The following is a 26,587-nucleotide window of genomic DNA, read 5'->3' on the forward strand; positions in this document are numbered from 1 at the left end:
TGCTGTGGTAGGTGTCCCACATATAAAGTAGAGGAAGATGGAAAGAGTAAAGACGGATGTTAGCTCAGGGCCAGTCTTCCTCAGCAAAAGAGGAGGATTGGTGGCAGATGTTAGCTCAGGGCTAATCTTCCTCAAAAAAAAAAAAAAAAAAAAAAAGACATCAAGTTCTTTGAAACACTAGACCAATCACACTGTCTCCTAGACCCTGAGACTAAAGAAACTGGTTGGGGGGCTGACCCTGTGGCCGAGTGGTTAAGTTTGCACGCTCTGCTTCAGCGGCCCAGGGTTTCGCCAGTTCGGATCCTGGGCGCGGACATGGCACTGCTCATCAGGCCATGATGAGGTGGTGTCCCACATGCCACAACTACAAGGACCCACAACTAAAATATACAACTATGTACTGAGAGGATTTGAGGAGAAAAAGCAGAGGACAAAAAAAGAAACTGGTTAGTTAGAAAGCTAATTGCCTAACAGCTTCATCTATGGTGTAGAGTACAGAAGAGTGAGCAGAGAGATGGGGAGAGGCGAGAGGAGAGGAAGGAGAGAGCACAGCACTGGCAAGAGGAAGAAAGCAGCATGGGGTAAAACCAAGGCAAACAGTATGCGATGAACTAGAAAATCCAGAATACTCCCAAACCATGCAGGATTAACAAGGCTATGACTGTGGCTCCCCAGCTTCTGGCTTACACACTGAAAACAAATGCAGTCAGGAACATATAAAGCATATAGAGGAACTCTTAGCAGTGTTCATTTTAGAACTAGAATTTAAATTTCTTTTCCTTAGAGGTATGTAGCTAATGCATTATAATTTAGGGGTCCAAAATTTGATCTTCTGCTTGCTAAAAATCACATTATAAAACAAGACTTTGTTTTTCCTACACTCCTCAATTTACTGAAGTTATTTGAAAACAAAGTCACATGTTTAACAAGTGTTGGCGACCAACTTTTAATAATACATATTTAATTTTCAGAAACATATGCTAACCATCAACAACATGATCAGGGCTCTATTGCCCCAGATGTTATTTCATTGGTACATCATATCAATATTTACAGAGGCTTTCAAATTCAACAACACAAAACAAAACAGCTTAATTTTTAAAACTACAATGCTTTAAAAAAATGTAAACAGTTCAATTTTACATTATCGTAAAAAAGAAGACTCACTCCTTAATGCGGCTTAATTTTTTTTAAGTGAGCAAAGCCTGGTGCTCATGGATAAAGAATGAAAAGAATTCTTTACATAGAAACATTGTGCTCCAGTGTGGCAAAAAAAGAGAAATTATATATACACATACAAAGAAAAGATTCTTAAGTCCACAATTTAGACCACAAAAAAAAAATCTTGTCCCTAAATTGAGAAATTTATAAAAACCATTTACACATGGTTTTTGACCTACTGAAAACCTATATAACATTTTCAAAACAATAACTCAGTCAAAATATACCACTTTCCTTAAAAATGGAATTTTGTGCAAAAGAAACTGTTTAAGCTAGAAACGAGACTCCCCCCCAAATAAGAGGCCAAAAGAGCCACTGAAATAACTTAACTCTGTTAGATTTAGTGCATGTAACCAAAAGGCACACACATGTGATTAATATATTAATATATTTTCATGCAGAAACCTTGCATGTTCACAATTATATAACAAAAACACAAACGTAACAAAACGTAAAGCCTAATGTTTGGCAATGTTATTCTAGCCATATTCCTTTCTAGTCTATCAGTCCAGCGTTTACTAGACCATTAACATTGCCTCTCAAAAAATATATTATATTTGAACAACTTCCAATAAAAATTAAAAAAAGGATGTTAGCCTAAAACACTATAGTATTTTTTTTCAGTTCTGATACGTATAGAAACTTACTGATAGGTTTATTTTAAATGTCATTTCAAATTAAGATACATTTTTCCTTTTGTTAATAAACACTTTGATTGCTCCAGTGAAGTCAGCAGAGAGAAGAACTTCTGTGTTATCTGTCTTCATAATACCTTAAAAGCATAAAAAGAATAGTTTTTAGTTGATTTTAAAGGAATATGAAGCCTACTGCCACTTATCACACGTCCATGACCCTCCACACCTTTGGGGTGGAAGATCCTCTCCAAACCTTTCCAGTCTCTTTTCTGGCTCGCCTCTGTAATCCCTCCATCCTCCTGGACCTCTCCTCTCTGAGGCTCACCTCCACTTACCTTGTCTTAGCTGGTCTTTCCCTGGCCTGGGGAGATTACAGTCCCTCGGCGCTAGGATGCCTGGATTTACTCCCAGGCAGCCTAGGCCTCTGAGTTGTTTAACGCTTCATTTCGTGGCAAGAGGCTAGTGTGTTATTCAGCCCCAGGACTGGGAGTGCTGGCAGGATGGGATCAGCTGGGCAAGTCTATTGCTAACAGGGTTCTCTAACGAGGTTGACCGTAAGGTTTATCATACAGGAGACATACTGAACCTGCCATGAAACGAAGTACACTTGATCGCTCTGTGAATGCCGACAGCACCTTTCACCTGTACAATCCACACTGAGAGCTATGTAGCTATGCTGAATGACAAAAATGCTTACCTCTTACATTTGCCAGTAAAAGCACTTAACAAAACTCAGTGTTAACTAACTCTATTATGCTTAGGCAAAAACTGTAGATTTAAGAAGTACTGATTAGTAAGGAAGGAACTTTTTTTTCCAACTTTTAACTGGAAAGTTGTGTACAGAATGAGTTAGAAAAAATGACTTCACTTAGATTTGCTAACACCATATCCTAAGCCTTTGAACATTCCTCACCAGCCTTTTGGCATATCTCAAAGTAGTGTTATACAGCAGAAGCAGCAGCAAAGGACTCAGGGATATGAGAAAGGCTGGAGAAGAAAATGCTTTATAAGATACAAGAATAATGAAGATGATAATGATAATATCTACTATAAGCCAGGCATTTTGCTGGGCACTGTACATATGTTATCTTTAATTCTTATCACAACCTTGTAAACTAGGTATTATCACCATACGAGGAAAACTGAAGCTCAAATTGCCAAGTATGTCAGGAATATAGGGGGCAGTTATATCTGTTTTATGACCTCATACGCTGGGTTTAAGAGTTTATTCTTAGATTATACCTAGATAAGAACAAAACAGCAAATACAAATCTGAGTATGATCCATTAAAAGTTGTTCATCTTTGCCACCAAAATTTTTCTTCATGGACAGAAGAGTGTATTTAGTGTAGTGTATAGTGCAAATAATACCACAAGGGAAATTACTTGAGAGTAAATGAAATAAAAATACTTGAGAACTTCTAAGCATTCAAATACTTTTAAAAGCACCTTTTGTACATTTTATCTGTTGTGGCTTTACAACTCTCTTAAAGGCCTGGTTATAGTCTCTAAAGTGAGAGAAAACATTTAATAAACTATTCTGCAGTTGATTTTAATAATACAAACTTGTTTTCATTAATATCTGATCCAAATTTACATGGTTTTATCATACTCTTAAGGACTAACAGGGACCATTTTTATATAATTGACACTCAATACTACTTGACGCTTTCTTTCCACTTCTCAATCTGAGCATTTTATATAACTGGAATTATTATTCATTCTCAAAGCATATACTGCAAATGACAAGAAATTACAGGCTTGTAAACAGCTATCTATGAAAAGCTGTAAATTTGTGCAAAGTAGAAAAACAACATTGCTTTCATTTTGGTTTAATTCATTTATTCAGCAAATGTTTATTAAGCACCTACTATATGCAGGCAAGCACCGTGCTAGGCACTGGCACTAGAACAATGTATAAGACACAGAAAGTCTCTGTCCTCACAGATATTACAGTCTAGTAGAAGAGACAGAGAATACATTTTGTATTTGTATGTCTTGTTTGTGTTTCTCCAAGGAGAATGGTTTCCCATAAAAAAAACTATGAACTTTCAAAATTTTCATTTTTAATTCTCCGGTGAATTTCAAAGAAGTAAAACTTGCAAGAACAATGTTACTGAAATGTTCAGAAATGGATATCTGACAACCATTACGTTGTAAAGAAGAAAGAAGTATTCTTCATTCTCATGAAAAGCTCTCAATACCTGACTAGATCAACCAGGCTACAAAAATGCAGGACAATAAAACATGAGTACCCACCAGAAGGCATGGTATCCAAAACTTCAGCATCTTCACTTTTATCATTCCCTTCTGATTTCTCAGATTGTACATCCAAAGACAACATCAAACTTGGGTTTGGAGCAAAGATGGCCGATGTCACAACTGCATTATGTGCTGCGAAAAAACATTTACTTCAGGAGAACGAATAAATTTGATTCCAAACATCAAGACAAAAAGTATAATATGCAAAAAGTATACCAGTGTATGTTATATGCAAATATCTTTTAAAACTAACATATAACTAAGAACTATTTAAAATCCAAAAATATTTTCTAAAAAAAAAAATACCACATACAAGTTCTGACATTCTGTGACCCCTCAAATTTTAGACAAGTGTAAGTTCTTCCTTGGTATAGAAAAATCAAACAAAACCAAATACAAAGCAAAAGCAGTGATAACTGCCAAACTCTCTCTCTGAAATACTGCTTCTACACAGTTACTTTTAGTACATCTCCACTTTGATTTTATTCACTTATAAGATACACAAAAGTGGGCATTTACTTACCTTTAATACCTTCCCAAAAGTCATTCCGATCTCTTCTGACTGAAGTAAACTTGCTTAGGTCATGGTAAGTACTCCAGATATAAACATACTTATCTTCTGAGCCACTAACAAGGTAACTAAAATCATGGCTAAATTTGGGGAAGAAAGAAAAAAACAATCAAAGTTCTGGGGTTTTTTTGGTTTCTTTCTATCAGTGCTTCCTACTTTAAAACACCTAAGAAGACACCCGAGAGAGCTTGTTGAAATACAGACTCCTAGTTTCACTCCAGAGGTTCTAAATATGTAGGTTTGACGTGGGGGCCATTGGCATTAGTATTTTCATCAAAGATCTAGGTAACTGCTGCTGGTTAACCCACACTGGGAGGAATGCCTACTTAAAAGATGAATGAGAGAAGCAGAGTACCTTACCAATTAAATTATTGGATAACTACTGGGTAATTCAAGAAGAAAGAACTGACAAGAAAAGAGCTGAAAGAAAGAGGACTAGAAGGAAGAAGAGGAAGGTATTCCAGGAGAGCCTCCAGACCCCAAATTAAGAGTTCAAATAATAATGATATGTAAAGGTATAAATACAGGACACTGTACTTTAGGGCGTTAAAATGCTTTATTAGCTTCTGTACCTAAAAGGATCATGACCATGGGTGGGGTGGGTGGTGGCGGGGTAAACCTCCTCTTAAAAAACTTACATAAAAGTACAAAAGCACAAATTCTGGAGCTAGGAGTCTTCTAATCCTGGCTCTGCAAGTCCCAGTGTGATGCTAGGCAAATTACTTAATTTTCTGGGTCTTGGTTCCTTCATCTGCAGAACAGGGGCAATTCTAACTCTATCTACCAAACAGGTGAGTACAGTAAGTACTGCAGGATTGATATATGCCATACAAGTTGTAAAAGTGCAAAGGAACTAAAAACATCATATAAACATAAGGCATAGATTAATGGAAAAACGGGAGTAAAGTCGAAATGTTCTCTCCTTTGGGAATTCCTCATTGCTAATTTACCTGAAACTTGCTTTGATCTGGCTGCTGCTGTTGACATAACCCTTATACTTCATGGACAGTGACAAATCTCTAAGATCATACAGTCGTATTCTGGAGTCATTTGAGGTTACCAGTATCTAAAAATAAATCAAAGGAAAAGTTAAAAATACCACCTTTTATCTAAGTTAAGGTATAACCAAAACAAAGTGTTACACACATAGAGAACATACTTCAAAACTAGAATAAGTAGTATTCCAAAGGAAAGGAAATATGTTCTTAGCCAAAATATTAAGAACTAACTTTCAGGAGTCTATATATAGGGTGGAGAGAGACGGTTTTGAATACTTAGTACCTTATTTTCTCCAGGTAAAGGCTCAATGCCAGTAATTTTTCTTCCAACCTTGTTGCGCCCTCTGGTAGATCGGACATGTATTTGTGTATGGTATTTCAAATGCTAAAAAAGAAATTACAAATTAAAAATATCAGAAGGAACCTTAAAGACCATCTGATCCAACTTGCAGACAGACATGGTATTAATTGCCTCAACTTACACAGCCCAGAGAGGATACATCAACTTATCCAAAAATTAAAGAAGTGTTTTTACTAAGTATTCACTTATGCAATTTACACAAGATAATCATTTACCTCTGTATCATAGAAAATACATCTGCCATCATATGTCCCAATTACTGCATATTTGCCATTCTGACAGAAATTTGCAGCTGTGATCAATTTTGTTTGACCGTCTACTTCATTCCATAAAGCCACTTTTTTGTCAGGTATGTTCCAAAGGCGGAGCTTTCCATCCAATGACCCACTTAGAAAATACCTGTCATCCTAAAAATGTGGCAAAAGAGAAAACTTTCATTTTACCAGCTCAAGAAAAATTCATTAGCAAATCAAAACCTTAAGTCTATTAGAAATAATGTTTAATATATGTAGATCTCATTGGAAAAGTACTAAAGTATTCTTCAAGTAAGCATTATTTTATTCACTAAAAATAATGATGATTAGAAACTTCAGTATTCATTTTGAAGAAATGACTTTCTAATCACTTTATCATATCCTTAAGGTGCTTTGCCAAGGTATGGATGTTAATAGATAAGTGCTGGAGTATATAATACGTAGGAGAGGGTTCTGCAATCAAAGATGTTTGAAAAATTCTGCGTTACAGGAAGTTAAACAGGATTCTCAGTTAACGTGCATTCTGAATTTCCAAAGGGAGGATAACGAAGGTAGCATCCTCCAACCTACTTAACCACAGACTTTTTTGGGGTGCTGGGAGGGGGTCAGGTAGAAACACCTAGCAGGGCTAGTACCTTCAAGGAAGAAGCTTTGGGAGAAACTATCCTATAATGATGCCTTTGCCCCTCCCCTCCTCTGGGATACATGTAACAGTTGGATAAAAGAGTAATGTCAGTTAGCCCACAGAACCAGTCAATTTTTGGAATCTGACACCACGTCATCAGAGAATCGCTTCACTACTCAAATTCTCAATCTCAAACCAGGGGTTCTCAACCAGGGGCAATTTGGCCCCACAGGGGACATCTAGCAATGTCTAGAGACATTTCTGTTTGTCACAGCTGGGGGGTGATGACATCTAGTGGGTAGAGGACAGGAATGCTGAACATCCTATCACGCACAGGACCGCATTCCCTCCCTCTACAACACAGCATTATCCAGCCCAAAACGTCAATTGTGCTAGGCCTGAGACACCCTGCTCTAAACTAAACCAGGCTTACCACTAAGCTGGTCTAACTTTTGCTAACATAAGAATTAAAGATAAAATAATTGGGATGCCAAAATAAGAAACAGATTCTCTTCTCTGCTCAAGATTCTTACCCACCTCTGAAGCCTGTCAAGGATAATCTACATAGCATGGGCATTTTTGAGGCACTCAGGCTTGCCTCAGTGTCTACCAGTAGAAGAAGAGCTGATCAAGTAAAAATACTTCATTTTGGTCTTACAATTCAGAATTTTATTTACATACATGACTCAACAGGTCAGCAGAATTTTTACAAATGGGGCTTTTCAGTTTCCAAGATAAAACCAAATAAAAGTATGCAAAAATTATTGATTAAACAGAAGCTTTAATAATAAAGAACTACACAGATAACTATCACCATGTAATACTTCTCTCTTTCCACTCAGATACATTATAATTAAAATAGAGGTGGAGGGAAGGACTTTGCTTACAGTTGCTGACAGGGGTAAACCCATCTTTTTACTGCATCCTTGGGTGACAGAGTAGGGGTGTTATTCAGAAAGAAGCCTCAAAAGGCTTCATGGTCAAAACTGATAAGTTATTAATATAGATCAAACATTTTTAATTTTCAAAAGTTCTTAACCAAGTCTTCTAAGGGTTCAAAATCATTACTGCCTATGTTATAAGCCTGCACAGAGAGGGAAATTATATTGAGGAAAAAAAGTCATTCTTCTTTTAATCTGGGGAAAAAGAGGAAGAAATGTGAACATAATTGAAATGTTGCATTAAAAAGACAATGGCTGTTGAACATATAGAGATGAGAACATGATTGGAAATGTAATCATACATCAACACAGGGAAGGGAAAGTCAACTAGGGTCAGCACTAGCCCTCCACTTATTTCAACCTAGCTAGTGGAGTAGCACCAACATGTGACTTCCCTGTGTTTACTGTTGTTTACTGTTGAAAAGAACTAAAATTAATTTAGCCTTACACATTTGAGTGGCTCTATACTGTAAGGGCATAAGATAGGTCGGCAATTCCATGATAGGAGATTCTTCTTTGGTTGAAATCATATGAAATTCTTTCTTTCCAGAGGAAAGATATTAAAGGATTTTCTACACTGAGGGATGAATAAGAGGGATCTCAAGATTAACAACGCTTCCCAATATTAAACAGGAATTCAGTATATCTTATAACGAATTTTGGTCTTTGCCTCTTTCGATCTTTTCCTCTTTGTCTCTACCCTGCCCAACCCTCCCACAACTAGTCCTGCCTATATGCTTCCCTTTCTCATTTATCTACCTGCTACTTTCTCTTCTTCCTCCATCTCCATTATCTCTCATCTTTAAAAGGACACTTTATTTCTTTCTTTATACCCTGCATGTTTTATTAAAGATTTGGGATGACTTTTCACTGCTATATTTAGACTATAACACTTCCAGTTCTTCTAATGCAGGTTAGCAGAATATTTATTTCCTATTTTCATTTTTAAAGCAAAATGAAACACTAAATTAAGTTGGTCTTAACTATGCGGCTGTTAATAATTTTTTTTCCTGTAGTTCATTTGCCCTCCAGAGAAACCCAGTTCCCTCACCTTCCTTACAGTATAAAAAAAATGTATAAACAATTACTTACTCTTGGATGGAAAGCTATGGCAGTGACAAAATCTATATGTTGAAAACAGCAAAGGCATTCTCTTCTGGAAATGTGCCATAACCTGACTGTTTTATCCATTGAAGAAGAAAGCAGAAAGTAGTTCTACAGAGAAAGTGACACTGATTATTTTATCACCGTATTAAAAAAACTACTTATGCAATAAAAGTGAACTTCTGGTTTTATGTATCTCAATAGTTTTGTTTTTATTGTTGCCATATGCTGTATTAGAAAGAACAAAAGATTATCCAATTCACTTGGAAGATCTCATTTTTTCCCAAAAAGTTAAATACCGTATTTCTTTGATTCTAAGACTTTTTCACATTACCTATTCTGAAATTAGGATGAATCTTATGATTTATGTCAAAAATCTGCCAGGTACCAACAGAGGACTAAGGTGTGCCTTAGTTGTTATAGCCTGCATATATTGGAACTTAGCTATGAGTATAAGGCATCTATTCATTTGATTGCCACTTCAGTTCAATTATTTTCACATTGACAACACTGGTGAATTTTTTTTTTAAGATTTTATTTTTTTCCTTTTTCTCCCCAAAGCACCCCCCAATACATAGTTGTATATTCTTCGTTGTGGGTCTTTCTAGTTGTGGCATGTGGGACGCTGCCTCAGCGTGGTTCGATGAGCAGTGCCATGTCTGCGCCCAGGATTCGAACCAACGAAACACTGGGCCGCCTGCAGCGGAGCACGCGAACTTAACCACTCGGCCACGGGTACAGCCCCAACACTGGTGAATTTTAACTCACGTGGATTCCCTAATTGTCACTTAAAATGCCTTCAAAAAGATTACCCTATAATGCAGCAGGGAAATGAAAAGTTATTGTGTACCTGTCACACCCTAGGCAATAAAACTAGAGAACAGAAATTGTTGAATCTCCCAGCACCGGCGGGGGCATAACCTAGTCGTTCCACATCTCCCCTCCAGGCCACAGGGCCACAGCGGCACCTCTGACGGCCCTCTTGCCTTGGCTCTGTCCCCAGGTCCAGGCCCCACCCCTCCTTGGGCCCAGCCGTGGTGACAGCAGCCCCCTGTTCCTCGCCGGCCCCACACTAGCCCTCGAGAGTCCCTTTACCAAACCCATAGAATTTTCAAAGCTAAAAGAGGGCAGTGTAATATTTAGGGATTGCTGATGGCCCATTACCCAGGACCAAACCTCTATCTGTCAAAAGCTTCCAGCTGGTAGAAGTTCTTCAATTTCTAAACATAATCTACTTAAGGGGAGAACTATGAGTTATACTGAACAAGGAAACCCAAATGAGACCCTAGTATTTGGTATGCCTAAAAGTGCTAAACAAACTGAAGTAATGATGACATTTATTGAGTACTTACAATGTGTAAAACATCGTTCTTAACATGATACAGCAATCCTACGAGGTAGGCACATTATTACCCCCTTTTAAAAATGAGAATGTTGAGGCACAGAGAGGTTACATAATTTGTCTAAGACTATACAGTTCGTCAGTGGCAGAGCTGGGATTCAAACTTGGGTAGTCTGACTCTAAGTCCAGGCTGTAACCACTAACACTCAACGTGCTCAAGTACAACACGTTATAAAAAGAAACAAGATGCTTTGTCATTTGCTAAAAGTAATAAAGAATCCTTAATCTTTGAATGTAAAAAGACTAAGTGCAAATATTGATTTGGCTATGTTGCTGTACTAATAAATATATATGCTATTTTGGGCTAGTTTAGGAGGTGTACATTTTATGTGGTATACCTGTTTTTAAACATATGGTGTACCTTATAATTAAAAAATAGAATTTTGCGAAATTTACAATAACTTTTGGAACAACTAATAACAATTATCTTTATTTTCAAGATCCATTCAGTTCCAGAAAACTTTTGAAGAGTATGTGCAGTTTGCTTTATATTTCTTCTTGATTAGTAACAACTGTATAAAATATAAATCTATGGTCTGCTGTTCATTAAAACTGACTTTATTCAATTTTTGCAATAGTCCATTGCTTTAAACATGTAAAAGAAATATAATGACATCCCTAAAAGTGAAGATGCTGAAGACATGTTAAGACTTGTTCTACTAGGCCAAGAGATTTCTGTTCAATAAATACTTACTGAATAAATAAAAAGTATTATTCTTTTTTTTTGAGGAAGATTAGCCCTGAGCTAACTGCTGCCAATCTTCCTTTTTGCTGAGGAAGGCTGGCCCTGAGCTAACATCCGTGCCCATCTTCCTCCACTTTATATGTGGGACGCCTACCACAGCATGGCTTTTGCCAAGTGGTGCCATGTCTGCACCCGGGATCCGAACCAGCAAACCCTGGGCCACTGAAGTGGAATGTGCACACTTAACCGCTGCGCCACTGGGCCGGCCCCTAAATAATTTTCTTGAACTAAGCATGATCCTGGGAGACAAAGAAGTTAGATTCAAATCTAAGTTCCACCCATAACTAGTTTTGTGATCTTGGACGGGTCAGAGGCCCAGTCTCCTCATCTACAAAATGAAATACCACCTACTTCACAGGGTTGTTACTGTAAGAATTAACAAGGGAATTCTTGTTACCTGGCACAAAATAAGTCTTCAACAAATTTAAAACCCACTATCAACAGTGACTGTGCTAGATACTGAAAAGAAACAACAGTAAAATAAGATCTGGTCCCTACTCTCAAGGGATTTAGAATCTTGTTGCAAACAAGACATAGAAACGTACATAGTTAAACAGTTAAGTAAAAAAGAACGTTTAAGAAAAGAACATACAGGTAGATGAAAGCCTTAAGAACAAAAACTGAGGTTTCCTAGAGAAGATATTCTCCAGTATGACTCCTACTGAGTTGCCAGCCTGCCCTACAGATTTCAAACTTGCCTGCCCCCGCAACTGCCTGAGCCAATTCCTTAAAATAACCTTCCTTATGTATGTATATCCTCTGTTACTCTGGAGAACGCGGACTGATACTGCGGTCAATGGAGATCTAATTTCCTCCAGTTAGTGTTATATTGCAGAAAAAATATTGGTTTGCTTTAGCAAGTAAAATGAGTGCAAGGTTCCAAACTATGTGCTTTGTACTTCTTATTCCAGATGAATACGATTATCAGAGTAAGAAGACTTTAGATTTCCATCTTCTGACAACTCAGTCAGATTTTGCACAGGGTGGGGAAGAAGTACAAAGACACAAATAGGGCTCAGTTTAAAACGAGACTACCAGGTGAGGCCCAAGCTTGTTCCAGGTTAGAGAAAGACATTATGACAAATGAGTTACGAAAAGCATCCAGAACCTCTAAACAAGTAATGATAGGAGTAGCAATTCATAAAAGAAGTGAGTCAAGGCTGAAGCTCAAGGACAGCCTGACTTGCCAATACATACCAGTGATATTTTTGGGTACAGGAGGTTCTCCTGACATAGTTAAAATATATAAGCAGCACTGGTATCCCTGATAGTATTTTGTTAACTTAGTTGACTTTTCTCAGTTTAAGGCTTTTAAATATTACTTTCCTTCTGAATTCTTAACATATTTTAGATTCTGATTACCGCCAAATTTTAATACAAAGTAATTGTAACGTATCAAGCAAAAATTCCAAAGACTGCTTCATGCTTCAAAGACCTTACATCAAGTTTAAAATACCTCTTAAAATTTTCACAAAACTGCTAAGATATTTGATCGGTGGCAAAACAGACCTTCTACTTCTGAAATAATTTTGCTCTAAGGGGGAAAAAACATCACAAAATGAAGACATCATTGATTCATAGAATTAATTGTTAAACCTAAATTACTAATTTCACAGTAGCAGAATTAGCCCCAAATGCAGCAGAATATAGCAGATTAGCCCCAAAGCAGTCTTGATTAGACAGATCAGACTTCACCTTTGTAGCTGAAGTCATATCCATTTTGCTGTGGATAGTTACTTTGCAAAATTACAAAAGAAGCAAAAGGTACAGTATATAGACATATCCAAGTAGAAACTGTTAAGTAATATAAAGTAAACATTTTCTTATTATCCTAACCTGATGTTTCTCTTTTTTAACTTAGATTAATTTGTAGATAGCTCCCACAAAGTAGATACGGACATTCAAACACTCGACAGTGTGACAATCATACAAATAAAACATTTGCTTTTACCCTAAACTCATATTACATAGAATTAATGTAGAATTCAAATAAGAATTTCTTACTTTAGACCATGAAAGATCAAGGAGATCAGCAGTATGTCCTTTATATTTGCAAAACGGCCGTTGTCGAAATGGTGCATTTTTATCATCAGGGTCTTCATCAGCTCCACTGCATACCTATTTAGACATAAAGACAAATGTTAAAACTAGCAAAACAAAAGCTTCATATTCTTCCCACTCCATCTGTTCTCTCATCATTTTGTATGACGTCTGTGTGAAACCTTGATCCACCAAAAGCAAACTCCCCTTTAGGCTGCATCTAGTACTTATTACCTCTTCACCTCCTTGACCTAACAAACCAGGATCATCCCTGAAGACACTGCGCTATCACAATCTTTTTCCCTCCCTAACAGAGCCCCTACTTTGTCCTTTTCTGAACATCTGTTCCTTCAGGAGAGGTAGGAGCCAGAACCAGGGGGTGATCACGACAGGTCCAAGCTAATCAAGATGAGCTCATTCTCTTTCCCCAGTGATGACTGGTTTAGGCATGGGCATGTGCTACAATTTTTATTAATTAGACACGAGGCAAAGTTTTTGGGGGGTGAGGGGGAATAGGGGAAGGCTCCTAGAAATATTTCCTCACTCTTAAAAAGGGGCATACTAAAGGGACCTTCCTCTTTCCTGCCTCTGAACATTGTTGTGGGCATATGACACCTAAGACTGTAGCAGCCATCTTAGGACCATGAAGGGAACAAGCCCAAGAGAACAACAAATAAAGAACAGCAAAGCAGGAGGATGGTAGGACCCGGTGTCCCTGACGACACTACTGAGCTGCTGAATTAACCAACCCTGGAACCGCCTTACCTCCAGACTTGCTTCCTCATTAAGCCATTTTCAGTTGGATTGCTGTTATTTGAAGTCAAAAGCATCCTGACAGAGGTAGGTAGAAAATAATGCCACATTGTGTGCTGTGCATTTAGCATACAACATGGTCTTGTACTGATTATCTGAATGAATCCTAACAACTTTGTGAGATAGGTATGAAGAGGAAGAAATTAAGAAAAAAACTGAGGCTCAAAGAGGTCAAAATAACATATCAAAGGTCACACAGCCACCTGTAACCAGCAGAACCAAAGCAAACATACAAATCATCTAACTGTAGGTCCAGAGATTGTCCCTCAAATGTTTTAGAGGATGTAGCATGAGGAAAAATATGGAGTATTAGCTAAGCCTTGCATATTTAGGGAAGGGCAGAGAGGATGATGAGGCTGGAGAAAAAAGTATACAGAGACATAGTAGGGAATTAGGCTGGAAAGATACTTTGAGACCAGATCATAAAGCGCCTCGACTTTGTGCCTTAAAACTTCAGACATTCTAAGGCGATGGAGAGCCAACACAGGTATCTGAAGAGGAAAATAATACAATCTGACTCGTGCTTAGAAAGTGAACACTGGGCAATAATGTAAAAGATGGTTTGCAGAGAGAGAGAGAGAGTAGAGGAGGAAAGAGCAGTCAGTAAATTTAATAAGAATAATGAGGTTTTAAACTAGGACAGTGGCCATGGGGATAGATAAAAACTACCACTATTTGTCTAGAACTTCACAGTTGATAAAAATATCTTCACATCAATTGTGTCCAGCAACACGGACACCCTGGCCTTTTGCCAAGCACTAACCCTGGGTGACAACTACTTGTCCTAATTTTGCTGCCAGCCTAGCGAGCACTGCTAGAAGACATAAACTAAACAGGCTTGACCCACTACATAAAATTCAAATTCAACTTTCTGTTTAACAATCATTTACGTTTCATCAACTCCTTAGCATATTTCCTCTAGCAGTCATTCCAGATCTCTTTTTCCTTCCTGCTTTTTTTTCCCTCCCCAAATCCCCCCAGCACATAGTTGTGTATTTTTAGTTGTGAGTCCTCCCAGCTGTGGCATGTGGGACGCCGCCCCAAAGCGGCCCGACTAGCGGCACCATGTCCGTGCTCAGGATCCAAACCGGTGAAACCCTGGGCCGTTGGTTGAAGTGGAGTGAGAGAACTTAACCACTGGGCCACGGGGCTGGCCCCTCTTTTTCCTTCCTTAAACATCTTTTCCTTCTCCCTGTAGTCTACCTTTTTTTCAAAATACTTAATGTTTTTTTTTTTTTATTAGAAAGTAGTGCATGTTCAGGGTAGACAATTCAGAAAACATAGTAGAAAAATTAAAATTAAAATCACCCGTAACCTAACATTTTGACCGCCTTCAATTTTTCATTTTTTAAAAACAGGATTGAAATCATATTGTACACAGAATTTGGTGTCTTCCTTTTCATTATACCATAAACATTTTCTGTATGTCACTCTTTAAACATTTACTGGCTGCATAATATGGATGCACCATAATTTAATCATTTGCCATCTGTTGGTCACTTAGACATTTCCAATTTTTTTGCTAATATAAATATCAGTTCAATGAACATCCCAGAATATAAATTTTATCCCTATTTGGTTGTTTATCCAAATAGAAGGGGTATTAGTCGGTCAAAAGGTTTAAACCTAAGACTTCTATAATGTCTACTGTTGCTTGCTTTGATAAAAGCAGGTAAGTTTACTAAAGAAGACTTTAGAAATACAGAAAAGTATAAAGAATCAAATAAAAATGACCTAAAATCTACCACCTAGAGATAATTACTATTAATAATTGTGTATTTCAAGTCTTTTATCTATAAATATTTATAGATTTTTAGTCAAAATTGGAATATTGTATCTAATTTTTCATTCTCCTTTCTTCACTTTATTTTGAATATTTTTAATGGCATTAAATAGTCTTTAAAAACAATTTAAGGACTGCATAGTATTCTACTGTATGGATTATGCAACAGTTTTTATTTTTCAACTCTTAGAAATTTAAGTTGTTCAAATTTTAACTGCTGTGTAAATAATAAGATGAAAATCCTTTTATTTACATCTTTGGGGATATCAGATTATTTTTTTCTTTCTTTCTTTTTTTTTTTTTTCAAAGATTGGCACATGAGCTAACAACTGTTGCCAATCTTCTTTTTTTTTTTCCCTTCCCAAAGTCCCCCAGTACATAGTTATATATTCTAGCTGTGAGTGCCTCTGGTTGTGCCATGTGGGACACTGTCCCAGCATGGCCTGATGAGCGGTGCCACGTCCATACCCAGGATCCAAACCAGTGAGACCCCGGGTCACCGAAGCGGAGCGCGCAAACTTAACCACTTGGCTACGGGGTTGGCCCCTGATTATTTCTTTATGATAGATACAATATGTAACATTTTACTTGGTAATTCTACTTTTAAAAATCTCTCTCTCTAAATAGCTATCTCTATCTATCTACATAACTTTCTATTATGGACATTTCAAATATACACAAAAGTAGATACAATATAATAAATAGCATAATGAATCCCATGCATCCATCACCTGCTTTAACGATTATCAATGTTTTACTCATTTTGTTTTATCAATCCTCCCACCTTTTTATATTTGCTTATTTTTGCTGCAGCTAATGAGAAAGCAAGATCTAGACACCATTGATTTTATCAGTAAATATATGAATCTCCAACCAATAAGCCCTCTTTTAAATATAACTACCATGCCACTACTACATCTAAAAATTACCATTTCTATCTAATATCTAATCTACATTCAAATATCCTGATTATCTAAACACGTCATTTTAAAGTCGGACTGCTATCAAGACTTGTAAGGCTTTTGATATTTAATAGCATACTATATTACTATTTACAGATATATTCTTACTATATATGAGATACAGATATATTACTATATACCAAGTACTGTACTGGTTACTCGAGATACCAAAATGAATAAGACATTTCTTATCTTCTTATAACCTATTTTCACTATTTAAAAGCCAGAATGAACCTTTTAAAATATCAGAATATGTCATTCTCTGTTCAAAAACCCTCCATTGGTTTCCATCCTTCTCAGAGCAAAAGCCAAAGTCCTTGCAATGGCCTACATGTTATGATTGCCCATCCACACCTCTGTGACTTCATTTCTACTACTCTTCCCCTCACTCACTGGCTCCAGCTACCTAGGCCTCAATACTGTTTCCTGAACACACCAGAACTCCTGCCTCATAGCACTTTCACTTGCTGTTCCCTGTACCCGGAATGCTCTTCTCCAGATGGCCAAATGACCACCCCCTCACCTCCGTCAGATTTTGCTCAATGACAACTCTTGGTGAAGCTTTACTTGTCCACCTTATTTACCCCCTGCCACCCCACTTTATCTCCTTCATTTTTCTCCATGAAATATATTATCTTCTAATATAGTACAAAATTGACCTATTGTTTCTCTGTCTCCCAGCACTAGAATTTAAGCTTCATAACAACAGATAGTTTTGTCTCTTTTGTCCACTATTATATCCCTAGTTCCTAGAACAGTGATTAATACATAAGAGGCACTCATTAAGTATTTGTGCACTAAGTGAAGATATAGGGCCAGACCTCAGGAAGCCCACTAGTGGAACATAATGGTTAAGAGCTTAAGCTCTAGAGACAGATCGGAGCTGGGTTCTAATTTTGATGCTGTAGCTACCAACTGTGTGAAATTGGTGAGTTACTTAACAACTCTAAGCCTTTTTTTCTTCATCTGCAAAATAAGGTTCTTAAAAGTACTTCACAACAGTACCAGGGCTGTTGTGAGGTAAACTGAGATAAGTCATAAAATATACTTAGCAAAGTACATGGCACATAGTAAGGGCTTATAAAATAGTTAGCTGTTGTTATACAAATTGACATAGTATAGTAAGTGATTTTAACAGAAATATGGGCAAAGTACCATGGGAACAGCGAGGGAGCTTATAAGTAATTATGCATTAGGTGAAGCAAGGAATGCTTCAGCGAGAAAACTTGAGTCTCAAATGAACTCAGCAGGCAAAGGGGAATAGTATATGTAAATACACAGAATCAACAAAGGGTCTGCCATTTTTGTTAGGGCATCAATGAATAACGGAGCAGCTCAGAACATAAGGTCTGTGAGGGGGAAGCGTGGGAAATAACAATGAGAGTTGAAGTCAGGCTAACCTCAGAAAGACCTCGAGTCAAGCTAAGGAATTTGGACTTAATTTGAGAGGAAAAAAAGAGAGTCCAAAGGAGTGCTTAAACAGGAGAGACACATGATCAGATTTGTTTTATAGGAAAGTAATTCTGCTGGCAGTGCGGATGAAAGACTGGAATCTGGGAGAACAGCTCTAATGGTCCAGGTAAGAGATAAAGGCCTGGATTATAGCAGTGGAAATGAAAGGAATGGCCAGATTCCAAAGACATTTCTGAGATCAAGCGGGCAGGATTTGGTGAATGAGCAGACACTGAGGGGAGATAAGAGAGTAAAAAGTGATCACGGTTTCTAACTCAAGAGATGGTATGGGTGTTAATTAACTGACATCAAGAACTCTGTCAAAGGAGGGGTTTTCTCGGGAAAATGATACTTAATTCTGTTTTGGACATATATTATCATTGCTGATGCCTGTCTTTCCCCATGCATAGCTCCTTGGCATGGATTGTCCATTGCATCTTTATAGTTTCAGTGCCTAACACATTATAGACATTTAATAATTGTTTTTTGACTGAACCAAATCTAAACCAATGCATATTTTTAATAAAATGCTGCATATGTACAATTTCACATAAGTTACCTCTCACTCCCACTCCTTTACAGTTAACTCCCTTCATCCAAGCTTTAGATTTTAATGATCTTGAAGGGGATCAGAATATATCACCCCAAAATATGTCCCTTTGCATAAAGATTATTTTGAGCTGAAGGCAACTGAGAAGAAACAGACACAAGAAAAAGTCTCTGCCCTCCCACTTTCTACTAGAAAGCAGAGCATAAAATTTCCTTTGTGAAGCTGTCTCCCCCTCACCTTGTCCTTACCAGGAAAAGAATGAGTCTTATCTCTGGAGATAACCCAAGTCTACATAAACAGAACCTTACTAAATAACTCTTATCTTCCATTAGTTTCCCCCAATATATTTACCTTCCCACAATTTAGGCACCCATAAGCCTAAATCCTTTTTTGTCTGGTCACTTCTCCAAAAACTTACTGCTCTTTGTTAAAATTATATGCACAGCCCCTGGGTCTAACTGCTTCTGTTAATCTGCCTTTTGTCGGTTATTTTTGTAGTAGATCTACGCAGAACCTAATACGGTAGAGGAAATTTTTTTCCTCCCCTACAATCTAGTCTCAAAAATTCTAAGCAGCAGTTAAATGCTATAATCCCCATATTGATGTTCTACTAATCAAGCACACCAAACACAGATTTACCCAAGAAAAGCATTAATTTCTAGGTAAACAGCATACTTAATGACTTCTAGTGCTAAGAAGAAATTTTACAAGTCTTTAGCATAAGGGACATTTTACAAGTCTCTAGCATAATGGAGCAAACTAAGCGTACTCCTCTTCCTTTCTTCCTTATGTTTACTGAGCTACTTTTGGAAATCAATAGAAACAGCATAACAGCCAGAATTCTAGGCTTGGCAAGACCAAAGAGTAGGTAAGTGATCTTGGGTGCACCATTCTGTGTGCCCAACTGCACAACAAGTACTTTTATGTATTCTATTTTACACGGATGCTAAGAAGACAAGAGGGAGAATGTAATTCAAAAGAGATATAAGATATCACTATCATGAGAAAAAAGAACACACACATCAGGAAAATAAACTCCATTGTGCTTACTTCGCCTCACTGCAGCCAGCACTAGGTTCAAAGATAATGCCAGATAGGAAACTCCACAGCCATATGAGATAGAGGCCTCTTTTAACTGTTCCCAAATAGAATGAAAGAAGTGAAAGAAACCTCAAACAACCTTTTCCTGATAACAACAGCTACAAATGACATTCAACTACTACAGAAAAAAAGCTCAGTACTCTAGGGGGCCACTACTTTTTGCATCAAAGAACTACTATGCTCCTCATTTAAAAGGCCTTGCATTCAAAGAAGACTGGGAGTTACTTAGGTTTTTTTGGGGGGGGTGGGGTGTATAGAGGGGTGGAAGTAAGTATCTGTAAGTAGGATTATTGAAATAAGCATAATACAAGATGGTACAAATAATCCGTTTTTAATAGTAATCAATACCTGGAAACTGTATGGTGAATTAAACTAATAAAAGCAAACTCTTTTCCCTAAAGCAAAGCAGCTGAAATCTTCACAGTTACATTAGTCAGTGAAGGCTTTATGGAGGAAGTGGGCCTTGAAGAACGGGCAAGCTTTGAATAGAAAGAAGGGAGATTGCAGGCATCCAGATAAGGAAAACAGGGACAAAGGCACAGAAGCAGGAATTCAACACAGATTCAGGCCTACCACAGTCAGGCACGGGGTTAGGTTCCAAGGATACTAAGATCTATAAAATACAGTCATGCTCCACATAAGGATGTTTCGGTCAACAACGTACTGCATATACGACAGTGGTCCCATAAGATCAGTACCATTGAGCCTAGGTGTGTAGTAGGCTATTCCAGCGAGGTTTATGTAAGTATACTCTAGGATGTTCACAGGACAATGAAATCACCTAACGACGCATTTCTCAGAACATATTCCTGGCGTTAAGTGACGCACGACTGTACAGTTCTTTGCCTTAAAACAGCCCAGAGCCTAGCCAGTGAGGCAAACTGCCAAGGAAGACGTACTAAGTAATACCTATGTCAAAGTACATATGACATACTGTCAGAACACGAATGAGGAACAATTTTGCCTGCTTGATTCAGGGAAAATAATAAGAGAAGATAAGATATTTGAGCTGAATATTGAAGGATAAGTAGGGCTTTCCTCTGTGAGGAAAGGGGACAGGGAGGGCATTCCTTGAAAAGCAAACAGCATGGACAAAGACATAAAAGTGAAAGAATGTTTAGGGTACAGACCTATATCCAGCATGGCAAGGAGGATGCACAGGCACTATGGAATTAGAACTGGGTTAAAAAGGTAAGATGAGGGGCCGGCCCTGTGGCTGAGTGGTTAAGTTCATGTGCTCCACTTCGGCAGCCCAGGGTTTGCAGATTTGGATCCTGGGCACTGACCTAGCACCACTCATCAGGTCATGCTGGGGCAGTGTCCCACATAGAGGAGCTAGAAGAACTTATAGATAGGATATACAACTATGTACCAGGGGATTTTGGGGAGGAAAAAAAAGGAGGAAGATTGGCAAAGATTTTAGTTCAGAGCCAATCTTCCTCACCAAAAACAAGTGATATAAAATGGCTCCACTAAAGTGAATTAAAAAAAAAAAAGGTAAGATGAGACAATATAAGGAAGGACTTTATTCTGTAGGTGACAAGGAGCTATCAGAAGATTTTAAATCACAAAATGGCAGTCAACTCTGTACTTTGGAAAAAAATACCTGGTGGCAGTATAGAAAATGAACTGAGCAAAGAACAGAGAGGGAAAAACCAATTAGGAGGCTACAGCAAAGAGTTAAATGAGTATGGAGAGCCTAGACAATATGAGTGACAATGAGGGATGAGGGGACAAATTCCAGGGGCATTTGTAACTAATTTGATATGTGAGTAAGGAAGAAAAAGTAATAGAGGTTTTTGACTGAGTTAAAAAGGTAATTTATGGATGATGATGCCATTAAAGAAGGTTCAAAAGAGAGGACAAGCAGGGTTGTGGGTAGATGATAAAAAATACTTCTGTGAATGACCATTAACATCTAGCCAGTTACTTAAGCCAGACACCTGGGAATCATCCTAGGCTACTCACTCACCAGCCCAGCTGGTCAGTCACCAAGTCCTAGAGGTCTCACTTCTTTCACATCTCTCAAATTTAGCGCATCTTTACGTTTTCTTAGACTCACTGCTATCATAGTCTATCGTAATTGAAGCACTCATTTCTCTCCTGGGTTAACAGGCTCTTAAAGTGGTCTTGTTGTCTCTAGCCTGGAGCCCCCATCCAATGGGTCCTTTACAGTGCTACCAGAATGCTCTTTTTAAAACAAAAATCTGAACATTTTAATAAGTTCTTGATGAAAACCCTTCAAAGTCCAACCCCCGCCTCCGCCGTAGCTTGCAGGATGAAGTTCAAATGTCGTAACACAAAAGGCCATTTAAAATCCCAATCCTGCCTACCTCTCCTACTACTCTCACACACGCACCCTTTGCTTCAGCCACATGGAATTTCTTGTAGTACCTTTAACATGCCATGCGCTTTCAGTCTTCATGCCTCTTCACCTGCTATTCGCTGATAAGCCCCTTCCTTCCTTCTCTCACATAGTTAACTCCTCGCTCAAACATCAAAGCTTTCCTGACACCCTGATTCCTAAGGTTAACTCCTATATCCATACAGTACCTTCTGTAGAATATTACCATCCAACACCGTAATTGTGGATGTATTTCACTAGTCAGCAAGGTCCCTGAGGCCAGAGAACATGTCTCGTTTGATTTTGCAAAATCCAGCAGTGTCTGGCACATGCAACAGGCACTCAAAAAACATTTGTTGAGGGAGTTCAGTTTTAGACCTATTAATTGACATACTTGAAGAACATGAAGGTGGAGAGATCCTATTATATTACTATGTGAAAAGAGGAGCACGCACAATAAGATCTTATTCTTGATTAAAAAACATAAAGCTATTTAAAGGAAACAAGAATTATGGAGCTAAAGCCAGTTCAGGACTGGAGGCAGCCAGCAAATATGTCAATTAAGAATGGCCAACGACAGAACTCAGAGAAACAGCGAAATTTAAGGGGGAGAAGAGGAAGAGACAGCAGGGACATAGAAAGAGAACAAGGAAAAACAGAACCATGGAAAGCTGAGAGGAGTACATTTAGAGTAGGGAAAAACTAGTGTCATACACTATAGAGCCAATAAAATCCCAGGAAAATACTGTTGAACAAGTGGACATTTTCGGTTCTCTTTGTTTACACTAACCTTGCCTAGATCAATACATAAGCAGCACAAGGGAGAGCCTGGAATAATATTTTGTTTTCTGCTGTTTAGGTTTAAAACTGGTTATATTTAACCCTCCAGTTCTGAGACCAAATGAAAATCATTAAGATATTTTAAACTACCTGAAACTGTGTGATAAAGCATTTATTGAACCAAGAAGATGGAAAAATTAAAATATTTCAGTATCATTTTTCTTTCCTTAATTACCTCTTAAGTATCCATTATTTAAAAAAAAAAACCTAACATGGAATTGAGGGAAGGGGATTTTGTTTAACTTAAGTTTACATTAGTAGTTTAATAGCTTGAATAATATTATTGACTGCCTGACAACCTTTAAGCATCACAATTTTTCATTTACCAATTCTAATAGAAGAAACTTTTGTTTCTAATGTATCTTAATTTTAATTAACTGCTTTCATGCAACTGTAATTTCTGATAAATGATAAGGCACTTTATGGTAGACAAAGCAAATCACAGTATTTAACAATAGTAACCATAAAATAATGAACGTACCCCTGTATCTGTATCAGATTTTGATGAATTTAGACTTTCCTGAGAAGGTGACGGGGACACACGTCCTAAAAACATAATAATTGTAAAAAGACATGTATGTACACACAGACACAAAAAAAACATCAACCAGAAATAATGACACAGTAATACCTAATTAATAGTCATAGAATGTAACATTCTGGAAAAATACATCATTTTAAACAAGTGAAGCATTCACTCTTTGAGCACCAAAATATTTGCTTTTATCATTTTTATATAAAATCCTTATAAAATAGCTTAACCATTTCCCCAATTTACAAAATACTGTTAAATCCTCATTACTCATAGTGAATGCGTTCTTGTTAATCACAACAAGTAGCAAGATGAACAATAAAGGGGCAGAAAGGGTCTATGCTAGGGTAAGACTCCAGGGCCACTGAAAATAGTCTTTCTGCTCCAGGAAGGACAATAAAAGAAATGTACAGTAAACATAGTTTAACTTTTTGTCAACTCATTATCACCTTGAATTATGTATTATAACATGATGCAAGCAATACCTACAGGGCTACTAAAGTCCGCAGGTATACAGGGGTTCTGCCCCACACCTGAAAAGGGATAAAGTCAAAAGCTTTGTGGTAGCTTCTTCCACACGGCTAAGTGCTTTTTGCCGTTGACTTCTGTCTTACTTTTAGGTTTGTGGCTATTACGGAAAGTAGTGGTTGCTGCAAATGATTGCCAGATAAGAGGGATTATACCTAAAATGTACAAATACCAGATGTCTCTAGATTTTTAAAGCCCACAAATAAATAAAAAATACCTTCAGTATTGTACTTCATTCGCATATTGTTGAAATAGTCGAAAGCATTTTTTAAAGCCCATATTCTCACTACATTGTCTTGTCCAGCTGAGGCAAGTAATCGGCCACAGTGAGAAAATTTCATGGTCCAAACAGCTCCCTATGAAAACAAAGGAACGTTCAAAGTTATTACTTTAAAAGTTGAGACATGATTTTTAAGCCAAAGTAAAAAATAATGCCAAATTATACATACTAAGATAATGCTCACATTACTAACACCACTTAAAGCCAAGAGTCCAATGGTGCAACAATGCCACAAAGAGGGACTTTTAGAAGAAAGGCAGGATAAGATAGTCGCAGTTTGCCACAATCTAAACTAACAACTTCAAGACTCCAAAGCTTGTCCACATATTAATGGAAACAGAGAGTTCTGAGGTGGCCAGAAATCTTCACAGTAAAAGCCCAAATCCTAGTTTGGGATCTCAGTCTCCTAGATAACTATAAGGGGGTGTGGGATAGGAGGGGGCAGAGTCCTCAGCATAGCATAGCACTAACGACTCCTGACCAGGGCTGAGGGAAGAATAAGGACCACCTTAGCAGTGACCCTCACAGCACTGGGCATTTAGAAGAAGTGTTGGAATGGTATGGTCTCATCCCGATTTTCTCCCCAGAAACAAGGTTTCACAGTATATGGCCAGAATTCCCAGATAAATACTGAAAACAGTGGTGAAGAGACAGAGAGAGAGAGAGTATGTGAGTGTGTGTGTGTGTGCATGCGTGCGTGTGTGCACGCATTGGGGGGCGGGGTTAAAGATTGTGAACCCTTAAATTGGAAAAGCCAAATCCTATTACAACAAATACTGTTTAACTATTATAACATATATCTATGCAGATCAAAAAGATTATCCAAATTAGAGGCAACAGCTCATTTACTGAAATAACATTCATTTCCACAAAATTCAAGTATATTAAGAAATTTGTCATTTGGAGCCTACTACAATGAGATTGCACTTCAAACTGGAAATAATGAAAAAGAATCAATACAGTACAAGGAAATTAATCGGATTCCTTAAGGAAGTTATTATAACCAACTCAAATATTTTATGTGTAGATTATAAGCACCAAAGTTTAAATTCCAATCTGGCTGCCATCTGATATGTTCATGGTTGCTTCCTTCCAGTTAAGCCAATTTTTAGATTTAAAATCTAAATAGATAAATAGATTCCCTGATCAAGGACCCACAGCATCATTTATCCAATTCTGAGTTTATTACTGCCTCCTCTGCGTTTCCAGCATTTTCAGGGGGTAACTGCAATATAATTTGTGCACTTTATCTACTTTGATACATTTTAACTCTGATAGAGAACTTGTGCCTCTACCTCTCTCCTTGTTCTAGCTGTCACTTTACAAAATATATTGAGCTTCTAAAATATTTGTGTAAATTATTTAAAATCTACCAGGGACCATTTTAAACATTTTTCAAAGTGATAGACTACTCTCTAACTTAACTGCTTTAAAGTGTGGTACCTTTACATAGCTTTCTTAATAACACAGGCCTAGAGTTTATTTATGCGATAACTCACTTCTTGAATAATTCAGATAGACTCTTCATTACCTATTCATTAAATCATATTAATATCAATTCACTCTTCTCGAGGCAGGTAGAAACACTACATCACATAAGAAGAGATCAGCTCTATAAAAGCCAAAGTAATTCTCTCAATGAAAACAGAAGCAATCCTGAAAAATAAAAAGGTTACTTACCATATGTTCACCACTAAGATCTTGCACCACTTTGATCTGATCAAAATCATAAGGTCCTTTGAAACCATGCGCTGCTTTAAATTTAACTGGTCTTGTGTACGGCATTCCTTCATCATCACTTGATGAAGGATCATCTTGATCAGTATGAAACACTGAATAGAAAAGCAACAGAAATCATCACTAGCTAACGTAGATGTAGCTACTATCATATTTTCAAACCCACTGCTTACCGAGAAAATTCATTAAATGGAAAAGCAAAATCTGTCTATTACTAAATAGCATATTAGTTAGGAGCATGGAGTCTGGTGCCAGTTTGCCTGAGTCCAAATCCAGCTCTGTCATTTATTATTGGTGTGACCACAGGCAAGGTACTTGACCTTTCTGTGCCTCAGTTTTTTCATCTATAAAATGCTGATAATAATGGTACTTACCTCATAGGGTTTTTATGAGGATTAAATGAGTTAATACAGGTGAAAGTGCTTAGACCAGTGTGTGACAAAGAGTAAGTACTATATGTGCGTTTATTAAATAAACCAAACAAGTAGAATCATGACAAAGGCATAG

General features: G+C 37.5%; 1 protein-coding gene across 1 annotated transcript in view; it reads right to left on the reverse strand.

The window, feature by feature from the left end:
• Window positions 1–906: 906 nt before the first annotated feature.
• The window catches only part of WDR44 (WD repeat domain 44), a 71,952-nt gene continuing 46,271 nt past the window's right edge, over window positions 907–26,587 (reverse strand). Inside the window, exons 10-20 of the mRNA XM_046673893.1 lie at window positions 26,024–26,175; window positions 24,281–24,419; window positions 23,485–23,549; window positions 13,123–13,236; window positions 8,960–9,082; window positions 6,263–6,454; window positions 5,970–6,071; window positions 5,639–5,754; window positions 4,641–4,768; window positions 4,115–4,249; window positions 907–1,993 (exon numbers count right to left, since the gene is read on the reverse strand). Of these exons, the coding sequence (XP_046529849.1) occupies window positions 1,899–1,993; window positions 4,115–4,249; window positions 4,641–4,768; window positions 5,639–5,754; window positions 5,970–6,071; window positions 6,263–6,454; window positions 8,960–9,082; window positions 13,123–13,236; window positions 23,485–23,549; window positions 24,281–24,419; window positions 26,024–26,175 (1,361 nt within the window). The 3' untranslated portion in view covers window positions 907–1,898. The remainder of the gene's footprint in view (window positions 1,994–4,114; window positions 4,250–4,640; window positions 4,769–5,638; window positions 5,755–5,969; window positions 6,072–6,262; window positions 6,455–8,959; window positions 9,083–13,122; window positions 13,237–23,484; window positions 23,550–24,280; window positions 24,420–26,023; window positions 26,176–26,587) is intronic.

Source organism: Equus quagga, chromosome 10 (assembly GCF_021613505.1).
Source record: "Equus quagga isolate Etosha38 chromosome 10, UCLA_HA_Equagga_1.0, whole genome shotgun sequence".
Lineage (NCBI taxonomy): Eukaryota > Metazoa > Chordata > Mammalia > Perissodactyla > Equidae > Equus > Equus quagga.